The following is an 18,492-nucleotide window of genomic DNA, read 5'->3' on the forward strand; positions in this document are numbered from 1 at the left end:
ACTGTCTATCTGAGATACACAGAAATAAAACTCTATAACTGTCTATCTCAGACAGACAAAGATAGTGCTTTATCTCTGTCTATCTCAATTCAAATGTCAATAATAGATCTACAACTAAACAAATATAGATTGCAAATCATATAGAAACGAAAGAAATAGATATTAGTATTTACCATTGACGTTTATGATCACTGTTAATCTGAGATAGATAGAGATAGCATTCTATCATTGTCTATCTCATCTCCGTATATCTCCATTCAGAGTTATGAATAGATCCACTCAACTTAACTAATATATAGCACAAACCATATAGAAATTATAGAAACATATATTAGTGTTCAATGTATATCATTTATTATTGTCTATATGAGATAGACAAAGATAATATTCTATCTCTCTCTATCTATAATCTATCTCTGTCTATCTTAGATAGAAAGTGATAGAAGATAAACAGAGATAAAGTTTTATCAGATAGACAGTGATAGAACTAGACAGTGATAGAACTCTATCTCTGTCTATCTCGTCTTTGATCCACTAAACTAAACAAATATGCAGTGCAAACGATATAGAAATTATAAAAACAGATAGTAGTGTTCAATGTCTATCATTATCTATCTGAGATAGACAAAGATAGTATTTTATCGATGTCTATCTGTAATCCATCTCTGTCTATCTCAAATAGACAGTGATGAATTCTATCATTGTCTATTTGAGATAGACAGAGATAGTTCTCTATCTCTATTTATCTTAATTCAAATTTATCAATAATAGATGGATTGATGTTAAAATTTTTGCTAAAGTTCCTGAGGTAGATAGTTAACATAATGCACAACAAGTATGTATTGTTGTTAAAATTTTATTGATAGTTACCTTTTTTTTCTCTTCAGATTTGTTTGCTTTTGCTCTAATTATTGATGATTCAACTTTCATTATTTACTTTCCTTTGCTTTTGTTTCCATCAACTTTGACTATTTTGTGCTTACCATCTAGTTAAACAAAATTAGGTTCAATAATGTTTAATAAGTATGATTAAATAGAAGAATTAATGAAATGAAAAGAAAAGAGAATTTTTATTACCTTGAAGGATATGATGATAGGTTTTAACCTTGAAAAATCGAAAGCAGTAGTGGAGATGAAGATGAAGATGAAGCAAAATTTGGTTCAAGAGGAAGAGGTGACAAAATAAGCAACGAAGATCGATTGATGAATATTGATGAAGGAAGGACAAAAAAATCTAAAGCAGCAGCGGCGAGAGAAAAAATAAGGAACGAAAGTAGAAGCCGACGAGATAGAGGGTGATCGACAGAGATCTTTTATCGTTGTAAGAAGAAGACGTGGAAGATGGATGCGTGTATTGGGCGGATTTGGATAGTCTGATTTAATCGTTATCGGGTCGTGATTTTGTGTGGGCAGGGATAGTTTCCGTATTTCACTCTTTGGGTTCGACTTTCTTCTACTAATTTTGGGTTCTTTTAAATTTTGCTATCCACGATAAATAGTTTGAACCTTTTTATTAAATTTGAAAGGACCCCTAAAAACAAATCCTTTTTGTTTTGTGTCATTGACAAATAATTTATCTAAACCCATAATCCCTAATTAAGAATTAAGGTTGATTTCGCGCATCTGTCGTCGTAAAACATCCAGTCGCCGGAATCTCCGAATCGGAGCACCGCCGTCGTTGATTCTAACACACACTCTTAAAACCCTAAAACTAAGATTATCTGACACAAATGTGGTGGAGATCGGCATCTTTCATTCTCGACAAGCAGCAGGCTGAAGGCGTTTCAAAGCCCCCCGAAACCCTTTCTATCTCCCCACCCGCCCAATCTTCTATGGCGGACGCATTTCAGCACACTAACCCTAAAATCTCAGCCTATTACCAAAGTAGGGCTGCCCACACCGCCGTCGTCACCAGTGATTGGCTCGCTCAGGCGCAGGCCGCTGTCGGATTCCAAACCGATGACCATATACTGTCGGAAACTGATGCCAGGAACTCTGAATCCGGTAAGCCGTTCAGTGTGATCGATGAGTTTAATAACTGGAGGAAACAGCCGGATTTGGCCGAGGCCGTTGCAGCTATTCGGGCTTTGGCGGCTGTAATAAGGTCTAGTCAGGCTACGACTATGATGGAGCTCGAAATTGAGCTGAAAAAGGCTTCGGACTCTCTAAAAGTGAGTTATTCTCAGCTTACACGTTTGTTGTACTGTATTTGAGGTTTTAAAGGCATAATTGGGAAGTCATTTTTGTTGGAAATAGAGTGGTCGAACATGTATGTGCTGGTCGTCCGTTTGTATCATCTTCTATGCCTTACTTGGTCTAGAAGTTGTGCCCAAGTGTATGCACGACCATGAGGCTCTGCTTTAACTAACTATATGGATGCATTTTAGCATAAGCATTGTGTTATATCCTTTCTCGTCCTGATACCCGAGTGTGACTTCCCAATTAGTAAAATGAGCAGCATTGTTGTAATCGGTGAAACGCTTTGTTACATCTTGAGAACGGATGCTACCATGAAAGCCATATTTTTATTTGTCCAGTATATAGAGAAAAGGGGTGTACAAGTTTTGGATAGAATATAGTTCATACGAAGAATGGTCTTTCCATGCTCACTGTTTGACGGGTTAATACAAATCACTCCTAATTGATTTAATCTCTGTTTATCTCCTCCAGTCTTGGGATACAACTTCGATATCATTAACAGCTGGCTGTGATTTGTTCATGCGGTATGTAACTCGAACATCGGCTTTAGAATATGAGGACTTCAAGTCTGCTAAATCTCGCCTGATTGAACGTGCAGAGAAGTTTGGGGAGATATCCTGTAAGGTAGAGCTTATCATGATAATCTTTAATCATTGGTAATAGTTGAACGTCATGTAAGTTGAAAGGAATTTTAGTATTGAAACTGGTATTGCATCGCAGGCACGGAGAATTATTGCAATGCTTAGTCAGGATTTCATTTTTGATGGCTGTACAATTTTGGTCCATGGCTTCTCTAGAGTTGTTATGGAAGTTCTGAGGTTGGCTGCACAGAATAAGAAGCTCTTTAGAGTGTTTTGCACAGGTTCTGTTCTTTTAAGGCTTTAACCACCTTGCAAATTATGTTGTCACTAAAGTATGAGTTACTTAGGCAAACTCTAGAATTGTATGTGTGTTTTTTAAGGATATGGCCCCCCTTTGATATACCGCATAAGCAATCAATTTATTTTGTTTTCTTATAATTTTTTCTTTTGATAGGAAAAACATTCATTCTATCAAAACTACAAAATGATGAAATCCTATCCAGTGGATTGCAAAAATCTGTTCTAATGACTTGTTAGGTTGATAAGCTATAATAATTACAGAAGGGGCTCAATTTCCACCAAGTTAGAGATAGATAATTTATTTTGTTTTCTTATGATTTTTTCTTTTGGTAGGACAAGATTCATTTCATTTTTAGAACGAAACTACAGAATGATGCTATTCCAATAGGTAGTAAGGTTGATAAGCTTTAATTACAAAAGGGGCTCAATTTACACCAAGTTTGAGATAAATGATTAATGATAGCCTGATGGGAGAGATTGGGGACCTTTTTCTTTGTGGTGTAGATATGAGAGTTTCTTTCCAACCAAGTAGACCACTAGAAAGCTTGAATGAGGTTTAGCCCTAAGATCTTTTTTTCTTTCTTGAATAGCCCAATAACCAGGACAGAGAGGACATCTCAAATTTTGCAAGGAATTGCAGTCTGCCAACCAAATGCTTCTGATCTCAAAAGTATATGTCTTGAGTGTAATGAGTACACAAATGAAAGGGTGATTGTGTGTTCCCTCGTCCTTTTTTTTTTTGGCGTAGAATACAACAGCTAGGAGAGATATTTATCCATGGAGATCTTCTTTGCAGCTTGTAGTGTATTAAGGCAAGAGTGGCTGGAAAAATGGATAAATAACAAATGAGGAGGTTGGCCACCGTTGCTTGTATAAGAGTAATCCCCTTTAGAGATGTGTGAGTGTCGGTGATCCCAAGAACTATATCTTTTTTTACAGTCTCAATAATGGGAGCACAAAAAGATATAGATTTTGGTTTACCATTGAAGGGCAAACCCAGATACAAGGCTGTCTATTTTCATTCCTTGCAAGCAAATTTAACTGCCAATGATGGGACTATGGAGCAAGGTTTATCCCCAAAAATTCAGATTTTTGACCGTTTATATTAAAGCCCTGAAGCTTCTCCAAATGCTATGATGATGTGAAAGACACACCGTCAGATCTTCATCCAAGATGTCAACTACATTGAGTCTGGCAAAGTGCCATTTGGCATTAAGAGAAGACTGGATAAGGAAAAAGGCTAGCTGTTGTGTGAATTATAACTGTAGCTAATGTTTCATCCACCAACCTTTCTATCTTTGTTGTTTGAATGTGGAGATAGACGATCAGGCATTTAGATGCCCCAGTAACAGATCAGCTCCCAGGTCAATTCAAGAGGGCTTATGTCTCCTCCTACCGCTACCTCTCTCACAGCAAAGATGAATGGCAAACTTACTACCAACTATATAATTAAGTACATGGTCTAGCCAACCAACTATCAAAGATATTCTTCCTTTTTACCCTTTCTATAATACACTGCCATAGCAGTATGATTAACTTTTGATGAACAGGAAACCAATATTTTTTCTATCATGACTAGTTATTCCATTATATTGATGTGGTTTTTATTAGCTTTCGTATTTGTTGAAATTCAACGCTAAAATATGCAGAAGGAAGACCGGACAGGACAGGTTTGCGTTTATCCAACGAGCTAGCTAAACTTGATGTCCCTGTAAAGCTCCTTATTGACTCAGCAGTAGCGTATACAATGGATGAGGTTGATATGGTTCTTGTTGGGGCTGACGGAGTTGTTGAGAGTGGAGGCATAATCAATATGATGGGCACATATCAGATTGCATTAGTGGCACATAGCATGAACAAACCGGTGTATGTGGCCGCTGAGAGTTACAAGGTTTGTGCTCATTAGATAATTTTAGTATTGAGGTTCATGAATATCTTCTTATCACTTTATGATTATAGTAAATGGAAAAAAGGAACAAACAAGACTGACTTGCAGTTATTTTTGCAGTTTGCTCGACTCTACCCATTGGATCAGAAAGACATGGCCCCTGCTCTGCGTCCTATAGATTTTGGGGTTCCTATCCCATCCAAGGTTGAAGTTGAAAAATCTGCTCGAGACTATACTCCTCCTCAATACCTTACTCTTCTCTTTACAGATTTGGGAGTTCTCTCTCCATCTGTGGTGAGTGACGAACTCATCCAACTATATTTATAGTCAAACTAAAAAATGTAGTGTTTGATATTTTGCGCCATATAGTAACAATTCACAGATAACCCTCGGTTTTCGTATAACGACCTTGAGCATGGATGCTTCAACTCTAGAAAGAAAAAAAATTGTTTGTGTTCACTTGTTACTCCAAATGTAGAGTATTTGGCATGTGAATTTCTGCATGTCTGCTCATACATGAGAAGTGTCATATATGTTTTCTATTTTTTTTTTTAAAAAAAAAAAGAAAAAAAGAAAAAACAGTGCACGTTATATTCTTCTGTAACGTAGTTCTAATCCAGCTTCTTGATAACCTTTCATAAGAGTTCCCTATCTCCACCAATATTGTTTATATGCATGTGTGTATGTATATGTGTGTATCACAACGTATATATGTCAAGTGTCTCATGTTTCCAACTTGAGTGTAGTCCAACTAGCTTAGGAATATATTCTTGACACAAGAAGTCATAAGTTCAAATCCTTCCATCAATTCACATGTTGAACTAAACAAATAAAAAAATCCCACAAAATTCAAGGAATTGGAATGATATGTATTGTCAATGGGATGGTCTCCCATTTTTTTTTTCCTCTCTAGCAAAGTAGGATGGTCCCTTCTCAAAAAAGAGAATGCTATTTCTTTCCCTCCTTTTCATTAGAAGGAAATGGAGTGATAAGGATGTCATTGGAATGGTCCTTTTTGAAAAGTAATAAACATAAAATAAAATAAATCTTAGGAATAAACATCAATTGAGATGTTTGTCCATATTAGAGTTGATAATTGCACGCATTTACAAATTTGCATAGTCCAACTCATCATTCTTAACTTGTTGCAACTACTGTGATCTGGCTATTTGCTTTCATTGATAAACTTGATGGGATTCAGATTCCCTTCTTTCATCCATCAAAATCATCACCATTAAACTTGAGAGGATTCATATGAGACTTGAAACTGATAGAAGTGACAGATTAGAGAGAGAGAGAGAGAGAGAGAGAAAGTAGTGTAGAATAGTTTTTGCAGTAGGTGTTATTTAGTAGCATGGATAAGATGGATTAAAGGTGGAAATTTTGTTCTTGAACATAAATGAGCTTTTCACTTGCTGTTTTAGAGCAGCTTCTTAAATCTTGGGTTTAGGCAGCAGTTTCTTCCTCAATTCCGCCACATCAATCTCTTCAAAGTGACTCTCAGGAATCCAGTTTCCAGTCTTGGGATCTTTCATCCAAAATGTCTCCTTCTGTTCAACTGCCTCATTATCATAGCCGCTTGTTGCCACAGCTGCCTTAACCTTCCTCACCACCATTGATGCAGTTGTTTGTGCCTTAAGTTGCTCGGTTGCAACCGAAGAGCTCAGTCGCCTGCTATTACATTGCTAAATTAGACAAGAACATGAAATAAACATACACGAAGAAATATATAAACCCAGCACGAGAAGGATAGACCTTATAAAGTAAAGACCATTTCCAGTAACCTTAGCCATGTCTTAAAGAAGAAGAATCTATAGAGAGAGAGAGGAAGTTTTCGTTTTCTATGTTTGGTTTTGAATGGAAAGATTACACACTCAGAATATTTATAATTTGGAAGCGAGACAGAAGTTGATGTGTTGAAGAAGGAGAGTGCTTTTTTAGTTTGAAACTTTGAATAAGTTAGTATGATGACTGAGAATATTAGAATAATCTCTATTGGTTTGGAAGGATAAATACTATGTTGCAAATTGGAATTTTATTATGAACAGAATTCCCACTACTAGTTTTGTGATTGTATTATGTTAATATGTAAATGCATGCAGTAGAGATAGATATGAGAACACACTTTGCTCAGATAGAATTTTGAAACCATGTTTTTCATTTTGGGGAATACATGCATTATCTTCCAATAACTTGAATTGGAAGGGTCTCTTCTTCTTCTAATTATTATTTTCAACTTTCTTAATTCTTTTTATAAATAAATTAACTTAAATTAGAGGTTGAGCTATAAATTCAAAGGCCCCTTCAAGCTTTAGTTAAATGAATGGAAAAAGAGCTTTTTATTTATTTTTTTTGGTGCAATTGCTGTAGGGGGATTCGAACCACGAATCTCGTGATTTCTAGCACACTCGGATGTCAATTGAGTTATGCTTGGTTTGGCAAAAGAGCTTTTCATTTACAATAACTTGTTTTATTGCTGAATTTCAGTTTGTAAAAGACAACGATATGCTATTTTTTCCTTTTATTTTCTTTTTTTTCAATGTAGCAAATAAATATCTTTGGACACTCTAATCGTCGTCAAAATGGATATAATTCCAAAATGAGCATAGTTCAACTGATATAGTGTTTGTATTATTAAGTTAAAGGTTCGATTCTCCAAAACTACACAATGTCAAAAAAAAAAAAAAAACACATTCTGAATGCCCTTTTAAGTATACCTTCACGTTTATTTTCATGAAATTGGAGTTGTAAATCTTCATACCTTGTATTTAAAGAAAAAATTAAAACAATTTTGATGAATTAAAAACAAATTTAATTGGATCTCCAATAGAATTGAACTCATATATATACGTGTGTCTGTGGATGAATAGATATGCTTAATATTCTCTCCAACACTCCACAAGAAAGTCAAAAGATAAATTTGGAATATATTCGAGCAAAGCATGCTCTGCTAATTTCAATGCTTATGTTTAAACATTGCCAATTATTTAATCTAATTCGTTTGATTTACAAGGAAAGCATAATGTGCTCATACTCGCACATATATTTCATCTTTATTTATTCTCAATTTAGGTGACTTATAGCAACCAAAAAAAAAAAAAAAGGTGAATTTTTTGTTGAACTTTAATGACAAGAATGATGTGAATTTGCAGGAAAAAAACGAGGCACAACGGAAATATGAATATTAATAAATATTATATTAAAATAAATATATAAACAAATAAAATAAAAGAATGATAAATAAATAAAAGAATAGGAAATAGGAAATTTCTTAAAAAATCTCCAATTTCTCCAAAATTGGTGGAGTTTCAACCAATGTATATATCTCTACAAAATCCAAAAATGACCACTTATTTATAGGAAATTTTGACAAGAAGTGGTACACTTGGACACTATGCATAGATGGTTAAATGACACATAGCCAACACAATAATGAGAAAATGACATTTGGTATTGGACACTAAGCATGACACTAATGGACATCTATCATTATTATATAATATTCCCCCTTAGATGCCCATTATATATATGAAATATACCTCATTAAAATCTTACTAGGAAAAAATCACATGGGAAAAAAATCCAGTGAAGGAAAAAGAGTACATATTTCATATAATTTATACTTTCAAAAGAATATATTTGCTCCCCCTCATGAAAACATCACTTAAAATCTCTGAGTTGCCGCATTCCAATGTTGTGTACCAATTTTTCAAAGGTTATGGTAGATAATGCTTTTGTAAATAAGTCTGTCAAGTTATCTTTCAAACAAATTTGTTGTATAGTGATGTCGCCATTTTCTTCAAGATCATGAGCACAAAAAAGCTTCGGTGAAATATGTTTTGTTCTATCTCCTTTAATATATCCTTCTTTGATTTGTGATATGCATGTTGCGTTGTATTCATATAATATCATTGGAAGACTTACTATAAGATAAACCACATGTTTCATGAATGTGCTAAGTCATTGATCTTAGCCATACACATTCTCGACTAGCCTTGTCAATTGCAAGAATTTCGGCATGATTTGAGGAAGTGATTGTTGTGGTTTGTTTCACTAACTGCCACGATACAACAATTATTTCATATGTGAATAGATAACCTGTTTGAGATCTAGCTTTGTGTGGATCAGATAAATATCCAGAATCTGCAAAATCAACTAGATCAAAGTTTGATTTATTTGAATAAAACAAACCCATATCGATCGTTTCTCAGATATAACAGAGTATATGTTTAACTCTGCTCCAATGTCTTTTGTTGGAGAAGAACTATATCTTACTGATAAATTTACTGATAACGCAATATCTGGTCTTGTATTATTAGCAAGATACATAACTATATCAATTGCACTAAGATATGCTACTTCAGAATCAAGAAGTTCTTCATTATCATCTCAAGGTCGAAATATATCTTTCTTCACATCTAGTGAACGAACTTCCATTGGAATGTTCAATGGATGTGCTTTGTTCATATAAATTTTTTTCAAAACTTTTCCTCTATAAGATGACTGATGAATAAATATCTCATTTGTTAATGCTCAATTTGCAAATTAAGGCAAAATTTTGTCTTTCCAAGATCTTTCATCTCAAATTATTTCTTAAAATATTCTATTGTCTTTAAAAGCACTTCAGGAGTTCCAATTATATTTAATCATCAATATATACAGTTATAATAGCAAATCTTGACTGTGATTTCTTTATAAAAACGCATATATTAGATTATTTTGATATTCTTCTTTCAATAAATATTCACTCAGGTGATTGTACCACATTCGTCCTGATTGTTTCAATCCATATAGCGATCTATGTAACTTTATGGAATACAATTTCCGGGAATTTGATTTATATGTTTAAGTACTTTAAATCCTTCTGGGATTCTCTTATAAATATCATTATCAAGAGATCCATATAGATATGTTGTGACTACATTCATAAGATGCATATTCAGACTTTTATACACAGTCAAGCCAATTAAATATCTTAATGTAATTGCATTCATCGTCGGAGAATATGTCTCCTCAAAATCAATACCATGTGAAAAACCTTGTTCAACTAGTCTTGTTTTATATCTTATGATCTCATTATTTTAATTTCTTTTCCTCACAAATACCCATTTGTATCCCACAGGTTTAACACCTTCTGGTGTTTGGACTACAAGTCCAAAAACCTGACATTTCGAATGTGAGTTTAATTCTGCCTCAATTGCTTCTTTCCACTAAAATCAATATTTTCTATGTCGACATTCTTCAACATATTTTGGTTTAGGATTCTCATTTTCAGATATAATATCAAGAGCAACATTACGTAAAAATGTTATCAATAATTACATTAATTCGATTCCATCTTTTTCCTAACATGACATAGTTTATTGAAATCTCATTATTATCTTTAGGCATTTCACCTTCCTCACTAGTCATGTCGAAGATTTTTTTATGAATATTTACATACCCAACCAAGTATTTTTCACTATTAATTATTTTTCGTTTTCGAGAATTTTTATCTTTGGAATCCACTGGTCTTCCACGCTTCTGGCATGTTCCAGACTCATTAGTGACAACTTGATATGTTGGGATATCGATTTTTTGATAGAACATTTGCAGTTGGTATATGTGACTTTGTTACATTTTTTGCATCTATAAATGCATATGGTAATTGATTTACTATATCTTGCAAATGAATTATTTTTTGAACTTCAAGTTCACATTGATCTGTATGGGGATCTAATGAGACAATAACGATGCATTCCATGTAATTTATTTTTCCAACTTCTTAATTCCTCCTCTTAATGTTAGAAAATTTATTTCATTAAAATGACAATTAGCAAATCGTGCAGTAAATACATCACCCGTCAGGGGTTTAAGATATTTGATAATTGATGGGGAATCATATTTAACATATATTCCTAACCTCCTTTGAGGATCCATCTTAGTGCGTTGTGGTGGAGCAATTGGAACATATATTGCATATCCAAAAATTCTCAGATGGGAAATATTTGGCTCATGACCATAAGCTAATTATAATGACGAGTACTTATGATAAGCTAATGCGTACAAGTGACGCTGCAAGCAAGATAACATGTCCCCATACAGATGAAGGAAGCTTGGCTCTTATAAGTAATGGTCTTGCAATAATTGCAAACGTTTTATAAATGATTCTGCTAAATCATTTTGTGTATGAACATGAGCTACAGGATGTTCAACACTTATCCCAATTGACATACAATAATTATCAAAAAGTCTCGGATGTAAATTCACTAATATTATGAAGACGAATGGTCTTAATTGTATAATCAGAAAATTGAACTCGTTACCTAAATATTTGAGTAAGTAATCTTGCAAATATTAGTAAATATATAAACAAATAAATTAAAATAATGATAAATAAATAAAATAATAGAAAATAGGAAAATTCTTAAAAAATCTCCACTTTCTCCAAAATTGATGGAGTTTCAACCAATATATATATCTTTACAAAATCTACAAATGACCACTTATTTATAGGAAATTTTGGCAAATAGTAAGTGGTACACTTGAACACTATGCATAGGTGTTTGAATGATACAGCCAATACATGTGATAATGAGAAAATGACACTTGACATTGGAGACTAAGCATGACACTAATGGACATCTATTATTATTATATAATATTTATTTATAATAAAGATGTCCTAATTGATAGTAGTTGTAGCAATAATTAACTTGTCCCATCTTGAACAAAAGTTAATGGTTAATATAGTTTCTGAATTTTAAAGAATATGTGCACTTAAACTCAATAATTGAGAAAAGATACCTTTTGAAAACTTAAGGATCAAATGCACTTATTCTTAAAATCTAAAAAACTAAAAATGCAAATATTTAAAATTCAAAGATTAAACGCACGTACTCTTCAAAACTCGGACTATAAAGGAACTTTATACATCCATATCCTACTAGACAACTGTTAAAAGTCCTATTCTTCAAATTGTTATTACAATTTTTTTTTTTTTAAAAAAAGAGTATTGTGAGGAGGGGTGAGAAATTCTCTAGTACTACAGTATTATGGAATTTTTTTATACTACATTCATTCATTGTTTGTTATAATAATAATATTTAAGAATTATATATGATCTATGAAATAAATAAATAATAAATAATAAATTATTTATTAACATGTCAAATAATAAATAAAAGAAGTTGGTATTTTTTTTTCCGGAGAGGATAATTTATAATTGTTAAAAAAAAAAAAATAGCAGCTTTGGAGGCATATTTTCGTTACTTCTCCATTTTCCAACAATTCAGGTTCCAATGCTTTTATGGTCATTTTTTATATTCTATTATCTCATCTATTGAGATGAAAGAATCAAATGCAAAAACACTTCAAACTTTCTTTTTTTTTTTCCTTTTGTGAAAAAATTAAGTTTTTTAAAAACAATACAAAGCTTAAAGATTCTTAAATGGATTATATGCTCTAAATCATCAATGAAGTTTGATAATCTTCAATCAAATTACACTTTGGAGAGTAATAAATTTGATCATTCATCTCTTTAATGGACATGGAATTTTCTTACTTTGTTAAGATTCATTGATATCGAAGTTGAGTAAGAGAGGAATAAGGTATTATAAGTTGTTAAATAACTAGTGGCTCTATTGTCGAGCCAAATTGATTGAGGAAGAATAATTTAGAATATGTTCGATTAAAGTTTTATTCTCGTATCACGTTTCTAATTTAGATTGTATTTTTTATTTATTGTATTTAGTCTTAAAAGAGAAATGTTTGGAATTATATAAAGTTCTCTAACTATATTTATAACAATAATTATTACTATTTAAATTTAAACTTTCAATTATTTAAAAAAAACTAATGAATTTGTTACTTTGGTCCTTTCCCCTCATAAATTGTGTAGATTGGAAAAAAAAAAAACACAAAAACTTTTGAATATTTCTATCGGTAGAAAGCCATTCTTACGCTTGGTTTGGGGTTGTTGAAAATTTAAAATAATAAATATATCAATTGTTCGATTAAAATAATTAATTTGCCATGTGGAGTGAATTTGTATTTGATAAATTTTAGATTAAAACATGGAAAAGTCAATTTTTAGTACACGGAAAAATTAATTTTAAATTGTTGCAAAATAGTTATAAGAATCAAAATAACTATATATATATTTCACAAGCACCAACTTGTTTTAATCTAGGGTAGCTTTTCTTGAACAATTGACTAATAATCTAAACAAACAAATAAGTTATTTTTTATTTATTTATTATTTTTTTTTTAATGAATGCCCAACAATTAGATCACATCAACACTAGAAATCTCATGGGCCTCTTAAGACAAGGATGGGTAAGCAATCAATTGGGAAACTCATTCTCCCAAAAAAAGAAAAAAAGAAAAAAGAAAAAAAAAAGAGAGCCAAACTATGAGCAATCTTATTCCCTTCTTGATGCATATATATATGAATAAAGTACACTACATAAGGAAGTTTTTTTATTTTTTTTATTTTTAATAATACAACCTCATAGATACTAATACCCGTATGCCAATTAAGATATGTTCGATTTGGTTACAACAATGTTGTTAGAGATGTTTTATTTTCATAGTTACCACTTAAGATTTAATAATTTCAAAGTCTTATTTTGAAGGTAAAAAAGTGACAGAAACACAATCTAATTTATAGGAATGATTGTGTTTAAATTGATAATATTGAGTGACTCAACAAAAGCCAAACCCATTGATATATTTTTTTGTTAAAATGTAAATTTAGTTTATATGATTTATAATTAGAATTTAGTCACATGATTTTGATAAAATCCTCATAAACAATTCCTATATTAGCAAAGAAATTTATTAGACCATAGAGATTATTTATAATGTATTATCAAATCATAAGTATTAAAATTTTAAAATTATTTGGATTAGATTTGTAATTTAACTCATTACTTATCACAAAATAAAAATAAACGGCTAAAATAGAATTTTGGTTTTTAGTTAAAAGTGGTAATTACTAAACACATTCTATTTTCTTTTGTGGGAGAAAAAAAAAACGAAAACGAAAACGAAAACATGGGGCAAAGAAAACAACGGTAAAAAAAGGAGTGTTACTAAATTGACCACTTGAGTGTAAGTAATATTTAATTAATTAATTAGGAGAAAAAATAGAGACGTTTAATTATTAATAAACACGTTTTACTTGGTAGCATTCTTTCTTAGTAATTTTTATTAATTTTGTTTATAAAACCGAGTGAGTGCAGGGCAGGTGGGTGTTTCTATGAAACTTACTTCACACTTTATTCATTTATTGTTTTTTTTTTTTTTTTTTAAAAAATATAAATAAATAAATAAAGAAACTGGTCAATGTCATCTCTCTTTTTCTTTTTTCTTTTTAATCTTAAAATGCATTTAATTTTAGAAATCTTCAAATATAATTTTAATAGGTTAGGTTTGTGAATTATAAAAGTTGAAAAGTACTTTCTTTAGATTTCAATAAATGTGGGATTTATTTATTTATTTATTTTAGAGAAAATGTTCACCAATGTATGTTCAAATTAGTCTCACATTCCATGTAGTCTAGGTCTAAATTGTATGGTATAATTAATTATAAAGAAAGTTTATATAAATTGTATTTAGTTTGAGTTTATAATCCAATTATTAAGTGATTAGATACTTTCTTTTATAGATTAAAAAAAGAGATGGTTACAAATATAACAATTAGACTCAAATTGTATTAGTAGATATAACATAATGTAAAAGAACTTGCAAATATAATAAGATTTAAATTGAGCTCTCGAATTCTATCGATGATAAACTATATCGTCGAAGAAGTCTATCAATAAGAAGAATCTAATAGAGTTTCTCGCTGACAGATTTTGTTATATTTATAATTATTAAATTATTGTTATATACTTAATTATTAGTCCTAAAAATATTACTAACAAAAATAAAATAAAATATAGAGTTTGGGCAAAATGTTCCTCCAACAAAATAAGGCGTCTTGCCTTATAAAAATTAACAATAAAAAGAAGCATTTTCCATGTAAATTTTTACCTCCACATAGCTGAACAAAACAAATAACAATATAACAATCATAACAATAATAATTAATAAATAAATAAGTTTTTGAAAAAAAAAATTAATTTATACACCTAAATTTTAAAGTCGTATTAATTTGAACCATAAACTTTTACAAGTAGATCAATTTACGTCTTTCGTTATTTTTTATTTGAACAAATGTGTGAGACTTATAATATTATCAATTAAACCTCTACGCTTTCATAAACGAATCAATTTAAACTCTCAAATAGAATTGAGCACATCAATTCTCAACGACCATTTTGGTCATTCGACATGTGAAGAAGTAGGGTTGACAAAAATTTTCGCAGGGACCCGCCCCGATCGGGGCGAAGAATCCCCGGTTTGACTGGGGATGGGGTCAAATGGGGGACCTCTTTAGGGTCCCCCAATTGGAGACGGGGCGGGGATGGAGAGAGTGTCCCTGACCCCGACCCTGCCCTGATTAGATTTTTAAATATTTTTTCTATATATATAATTAGATTTTTAAATATTTTATCTCTTTGTATATATTAAGTATTTAACTTTTTACATGTAGCTTGGTTTTTAGTTTAACTCAATCTAAGTCAAGTAAAGTGTCCAAGCCTAAACCAAATATAATTTTACGAATAAAAAATAAAAAGAAAAGTCTCCATAAGAAAATAAAAGGGAAAACAAAGTCCCTATAGGAAAATAAAAAGGGAAAACGGGGAATAGGTCCTCGCGGGGACCCGTTTCCCCGACGGGAAATCCTCATCCCCGTCCCTACCTTGAAAGGGCGGGGATGGGAATAATCCCCCATCGGGGACGGGGACAAGGAACCCTCTCCCGCCCTGTCCGACCCCGTTACCAACCCTATGAAGAAGTCAACACAATATAAGAATTGGTAATTGGGATTTTTTTAAAAATAATCTTAACAATGAGTTTAAATAGATTCATTTATGATAACATAAAAGTTCAAATAATTAAATGGTAAGTCTCATGCAATATTTAAAAAAAAAAAAAAACATATAAATGGATACATTTATAGAACTTTAAAGTTTAAATGGATATAAATATTTGTTCAACATTTAAATTGATATAAATGTTATTTTTCCTAAGTTTTTCTATAATAATAAGAGAAAATATCAAATCATACCCCTAAACTTTTGAAGTTGTATTAATTTAAATCCCAAACTAAGAATTGTATCTATTTAAACCTATACGTGGAAGGTTATATCAATTTAAACCACGAACTTTTGAAGTTGTATCAGTTTAAACCTCAAACTAATAATTGTATCAATTTAAACTCTGAACTTAGACTTTCATAAATATATCATTTAAATCTTGAACTTTCGTAAGTGTATTAGAATATAATAGAGGATTTAAGTTGATACAAATATGAAAATTTATGGTTTAAATTGATATACTCACACGTTAAAGGTTTAAATTGATACAATTATACATTTGATGTTTAAATTGATATAATTTTCAAAGTTGAGGGTTTAAATTAGTATAATTATTAATTTATAATTTAATTTGATACAACACAAAAAGTTCAGAGTATAAATTGATATATTTTTCTAATAATAAAAAAAAAAGAAAATTCACAGTTCATCAAACAAGTGTGACTTGTGAGTACTGTATACAGCAGAGGAATAAATTAAAGAGAAAGATGAAGAACAATAAAACTTATGGTCAATCGGCGCCCATAGTGTAAAGAAAAAGAAAAAAATAATAATATTTGAAGCATAATAATAAAAGTGTCCTTTTCTCATTTTCCACGTTTTCATTTTCATAACAAAAACTCAGCTTTTCCCTTTTGTTCCTGTAGGGAAAAAATCATGATGGTGGAAACCAGATGTCGGGTAGTGAACCATGTCGTTTTATTATATATATATATATATATTTTTTTTAATTTTTTTTGGTGTACATCAGTTTTATTTTATATATTATATATAACGTCATATCCGATTCCTTCACACTCTTATCATCTTCCCCGTTCCCTCTTTTTTTTCATCTCTCAGTTTCTCTCTTTCTACAGTTCTATCCTCTGCATAAAATATGCTTCCCAAATTGAGCAGTCCCTTCAGAATGAAGAACAGAAATGATAATTCCAGAAGTTATTTGAAGGGTGTTGGATTAGGAATTCTAGTACATCGATCACCAGAACCAAATCTAGTGGTTAAACAATCCAGAAAATTTTCTCCTTCACTTGTTTCAAGTTCTAATAATAACCCATCTTTTCTGAAAACATGTTCTCTATGCCACAAGAATCTGGACCCCCAAGAAGATATTTACATGTACAGGTACTAAACTTTTTCTAAATTAATTATACCTTAGATTTTGCTTGTAATTCATCATGATTTAGGAGATATATGTCTCATTTCTAAGTCTATAACAAGTTATTTTGTTCAGTGCTCATCATCAGATCATGGAATTTGAAAAATAATTTACCTTTCTTCTTCCTTTGAGCTGTTGAAATTCTTCAAGACCATTGGTTGATGTTGATGATATTATTTGGTGCTGTGAAACAGGGGTGATCAAGGTTACTGCAGCATAAAGTGTAGGAATCAGCAGATTGATATTGATGAGAAGAGAGAATTAGAAGCTTCCACCAGAAAAATGGTGGCTTCTTATAGACAATGTCTTAAAAATGAACAAAGAACTGAAACTCGCTTCCTTTTAGAGGATCTCCGGCAGCAACATAACCGGCTTCCTCATCCAAGAATTCGACCAGTTGTTTCATAGTCGTTTCTCCTCCTTTTCCTTTTCCTTTTTTCTTTCAATCTACTGCAAATGATAACAATGTAATTAAAATGTTTAAAGGAAATAAAAAGAAAATCAAAGGGAAGTTAGATCTTATTTGTTTCTAATCCATCCATTACCAGATCGATGTTGTATCAAGGGGGAAAAGAAGCTGTAAATTTTGAAGCTCTATGAGCTTTACTCTCTTTAATTTTTGGTTAAGAGTAGTATTATCAACTTTCTTTGTGTGTGCGCGCGATAATGATGTAAGGCTAAAAAGACACATGTTAGGGATAATGTACTAACGTTATCCTCAAAATATCTGGCACTGCATTATTGAGTGGTTGGAATCTAGATATGGGTATTTTACACTGACAAAGTGTATATAATTTGTTCATCCAGAAGTTTCTTCTCTTATAACTTCCTCACAAGAAAACAATTACTGTCAGTATAATTGAATTGTAAAAACTACACTGGTTATCCCAATTCTGCTCCCTGGTTTGATCTGCAAAAGATGTTAAGTGACATAAAAGACTGCAAGTCAAGGATTCCCATAAGTTAGAAGTAAAGAAACTGTGATCTGAAAGTTCCCAGTGTGGGTTACTTCAAAAGGGTTGAATATGAAAAATGATCTTAGAAAGTTCTTGGACTTTTAGCTGAAACTGTTAAGTATAGAACAGTTAAGTTATGGAAGAGGTAAGCTGTGGAGAAGTTGCCTGAAACTTCTTGAATGATTGTAATTCAATGTTTGCAAGTTATGAGGCAATCTCATCTGGT

General features: G+C 31.5%; 2 protein-coding genes across 3 annotated transcripts; both read left to right on the top strand.

The window, feature by feature from the left end:
* The first annotated feature begins 1,567 nt into the window (after positions 1 to 1,567).
* Positions 1,568 to 5,547, top strand: LOC120087063 (translation initiation factor eIF-2B subunit alpha). The gene is made up of 5 exons (XM_039043907.1): positions 1,568 to 2,171; positions 2,671 to 2,823; positions 2,920 to 3,061; positions 4,730 to 4,971; positions 5,089 to 5,547. Exons 1-5 carry the CDS (start codon positions 1,731 to 1,733, stop codon positions 5,293 to 5,295), a joined length of 1,185 nt encoding a protein of 394 aa, XP_038899835.1. The 5' UTR covers positions 1,568 to 1,730; the 3' UTR covers positions 5,296 to 5,547.
* A 10,962-nt stretch (positions 5,548 to 16,509) lies between these two features.
* On the top strand, positions 16,510 to 17,953 carry LOC120085156 (FCS-Like Zinc finger 17-like). Of its 2 annotated transcripts, none has more exons than XM_039041037.1 (2): positions 16,510 to 17,270; positions 17,505 to 17,953. In XM_039041037.1, the coding sequence occupies exons 1-2, from the start codon at positions 17,032 to 17,034 to the stop codon at positions 17,716 to 17,718; spliced, it is 453 nt and encodes a 150-aa protein (XP_038896965.1). In that variant the 5' UTR covers positions 16,510 to 17,031; the 3' UTR covers positions 17,719 to 17,953. The 2 variants fall into 2 exon arrangements, with proteins under 2 accessions (XP_038896965.1, XP_038896964.1); XM_039041036.1 differs by having other exon boundaries at positions 16,550 to 17,276.
* The last annotated feature ends 539 nt before the right edge of the window (positions 17,954 to 18,492 follow it).

This window comes from Benincasa hispida, chromosome 9, assembly GCF_009727055.1.
Source record: "Benincasa hispida cultivar B227 chromosome 9, ASM972705v1, whole genome shotgun sequence".
Taxonomy (NCBI): Eukaryota; Viridiplantae; Streptophyta; class Magnoliopsida; order Cucurbitales; family Cucurbitaceae; genus Benincasa; species Benincasa hispida.

Bases quoted from the DNA above. Each gene is read 5' to 3' on its own strand.
- LOC120087063 (XM_039043907.1), top strand. From the start codon at position 1,731: ATGTGGTGGAGATCGGCATCTTTCATTCTCGACAAGCAGCAGGCTGAA. The intron at 2,824-2,919 runs GTAGAGCTTATC...ATTGCATCGCAG, and splicing joins TTGGGGAGATATCCTGTAAG to GCACGGAGAATTATTGCAAT. The intron at 4,972-5,088 runs GTTTGTGCTCAT...TTATTTTTGCAG, and splicing joins TGGCCGCTGAGAGTTACAAG to TTTGCTCGACTCTACCCATT.
- LOC120085156 (XM_039041036.1), top strand. From the start codon at position 17,032: ATGCTTCCCAAATTGAGCAGTCCCTTCAGAATGAAGAACAGAAATGAT. The intron at 17,277-17,504 runs GTACTAAACTTT...GCTGTGAAACAG, and splicing joins GAAGATATTTACATGTACAG to GGGTGATCAAGGTTACTGCA.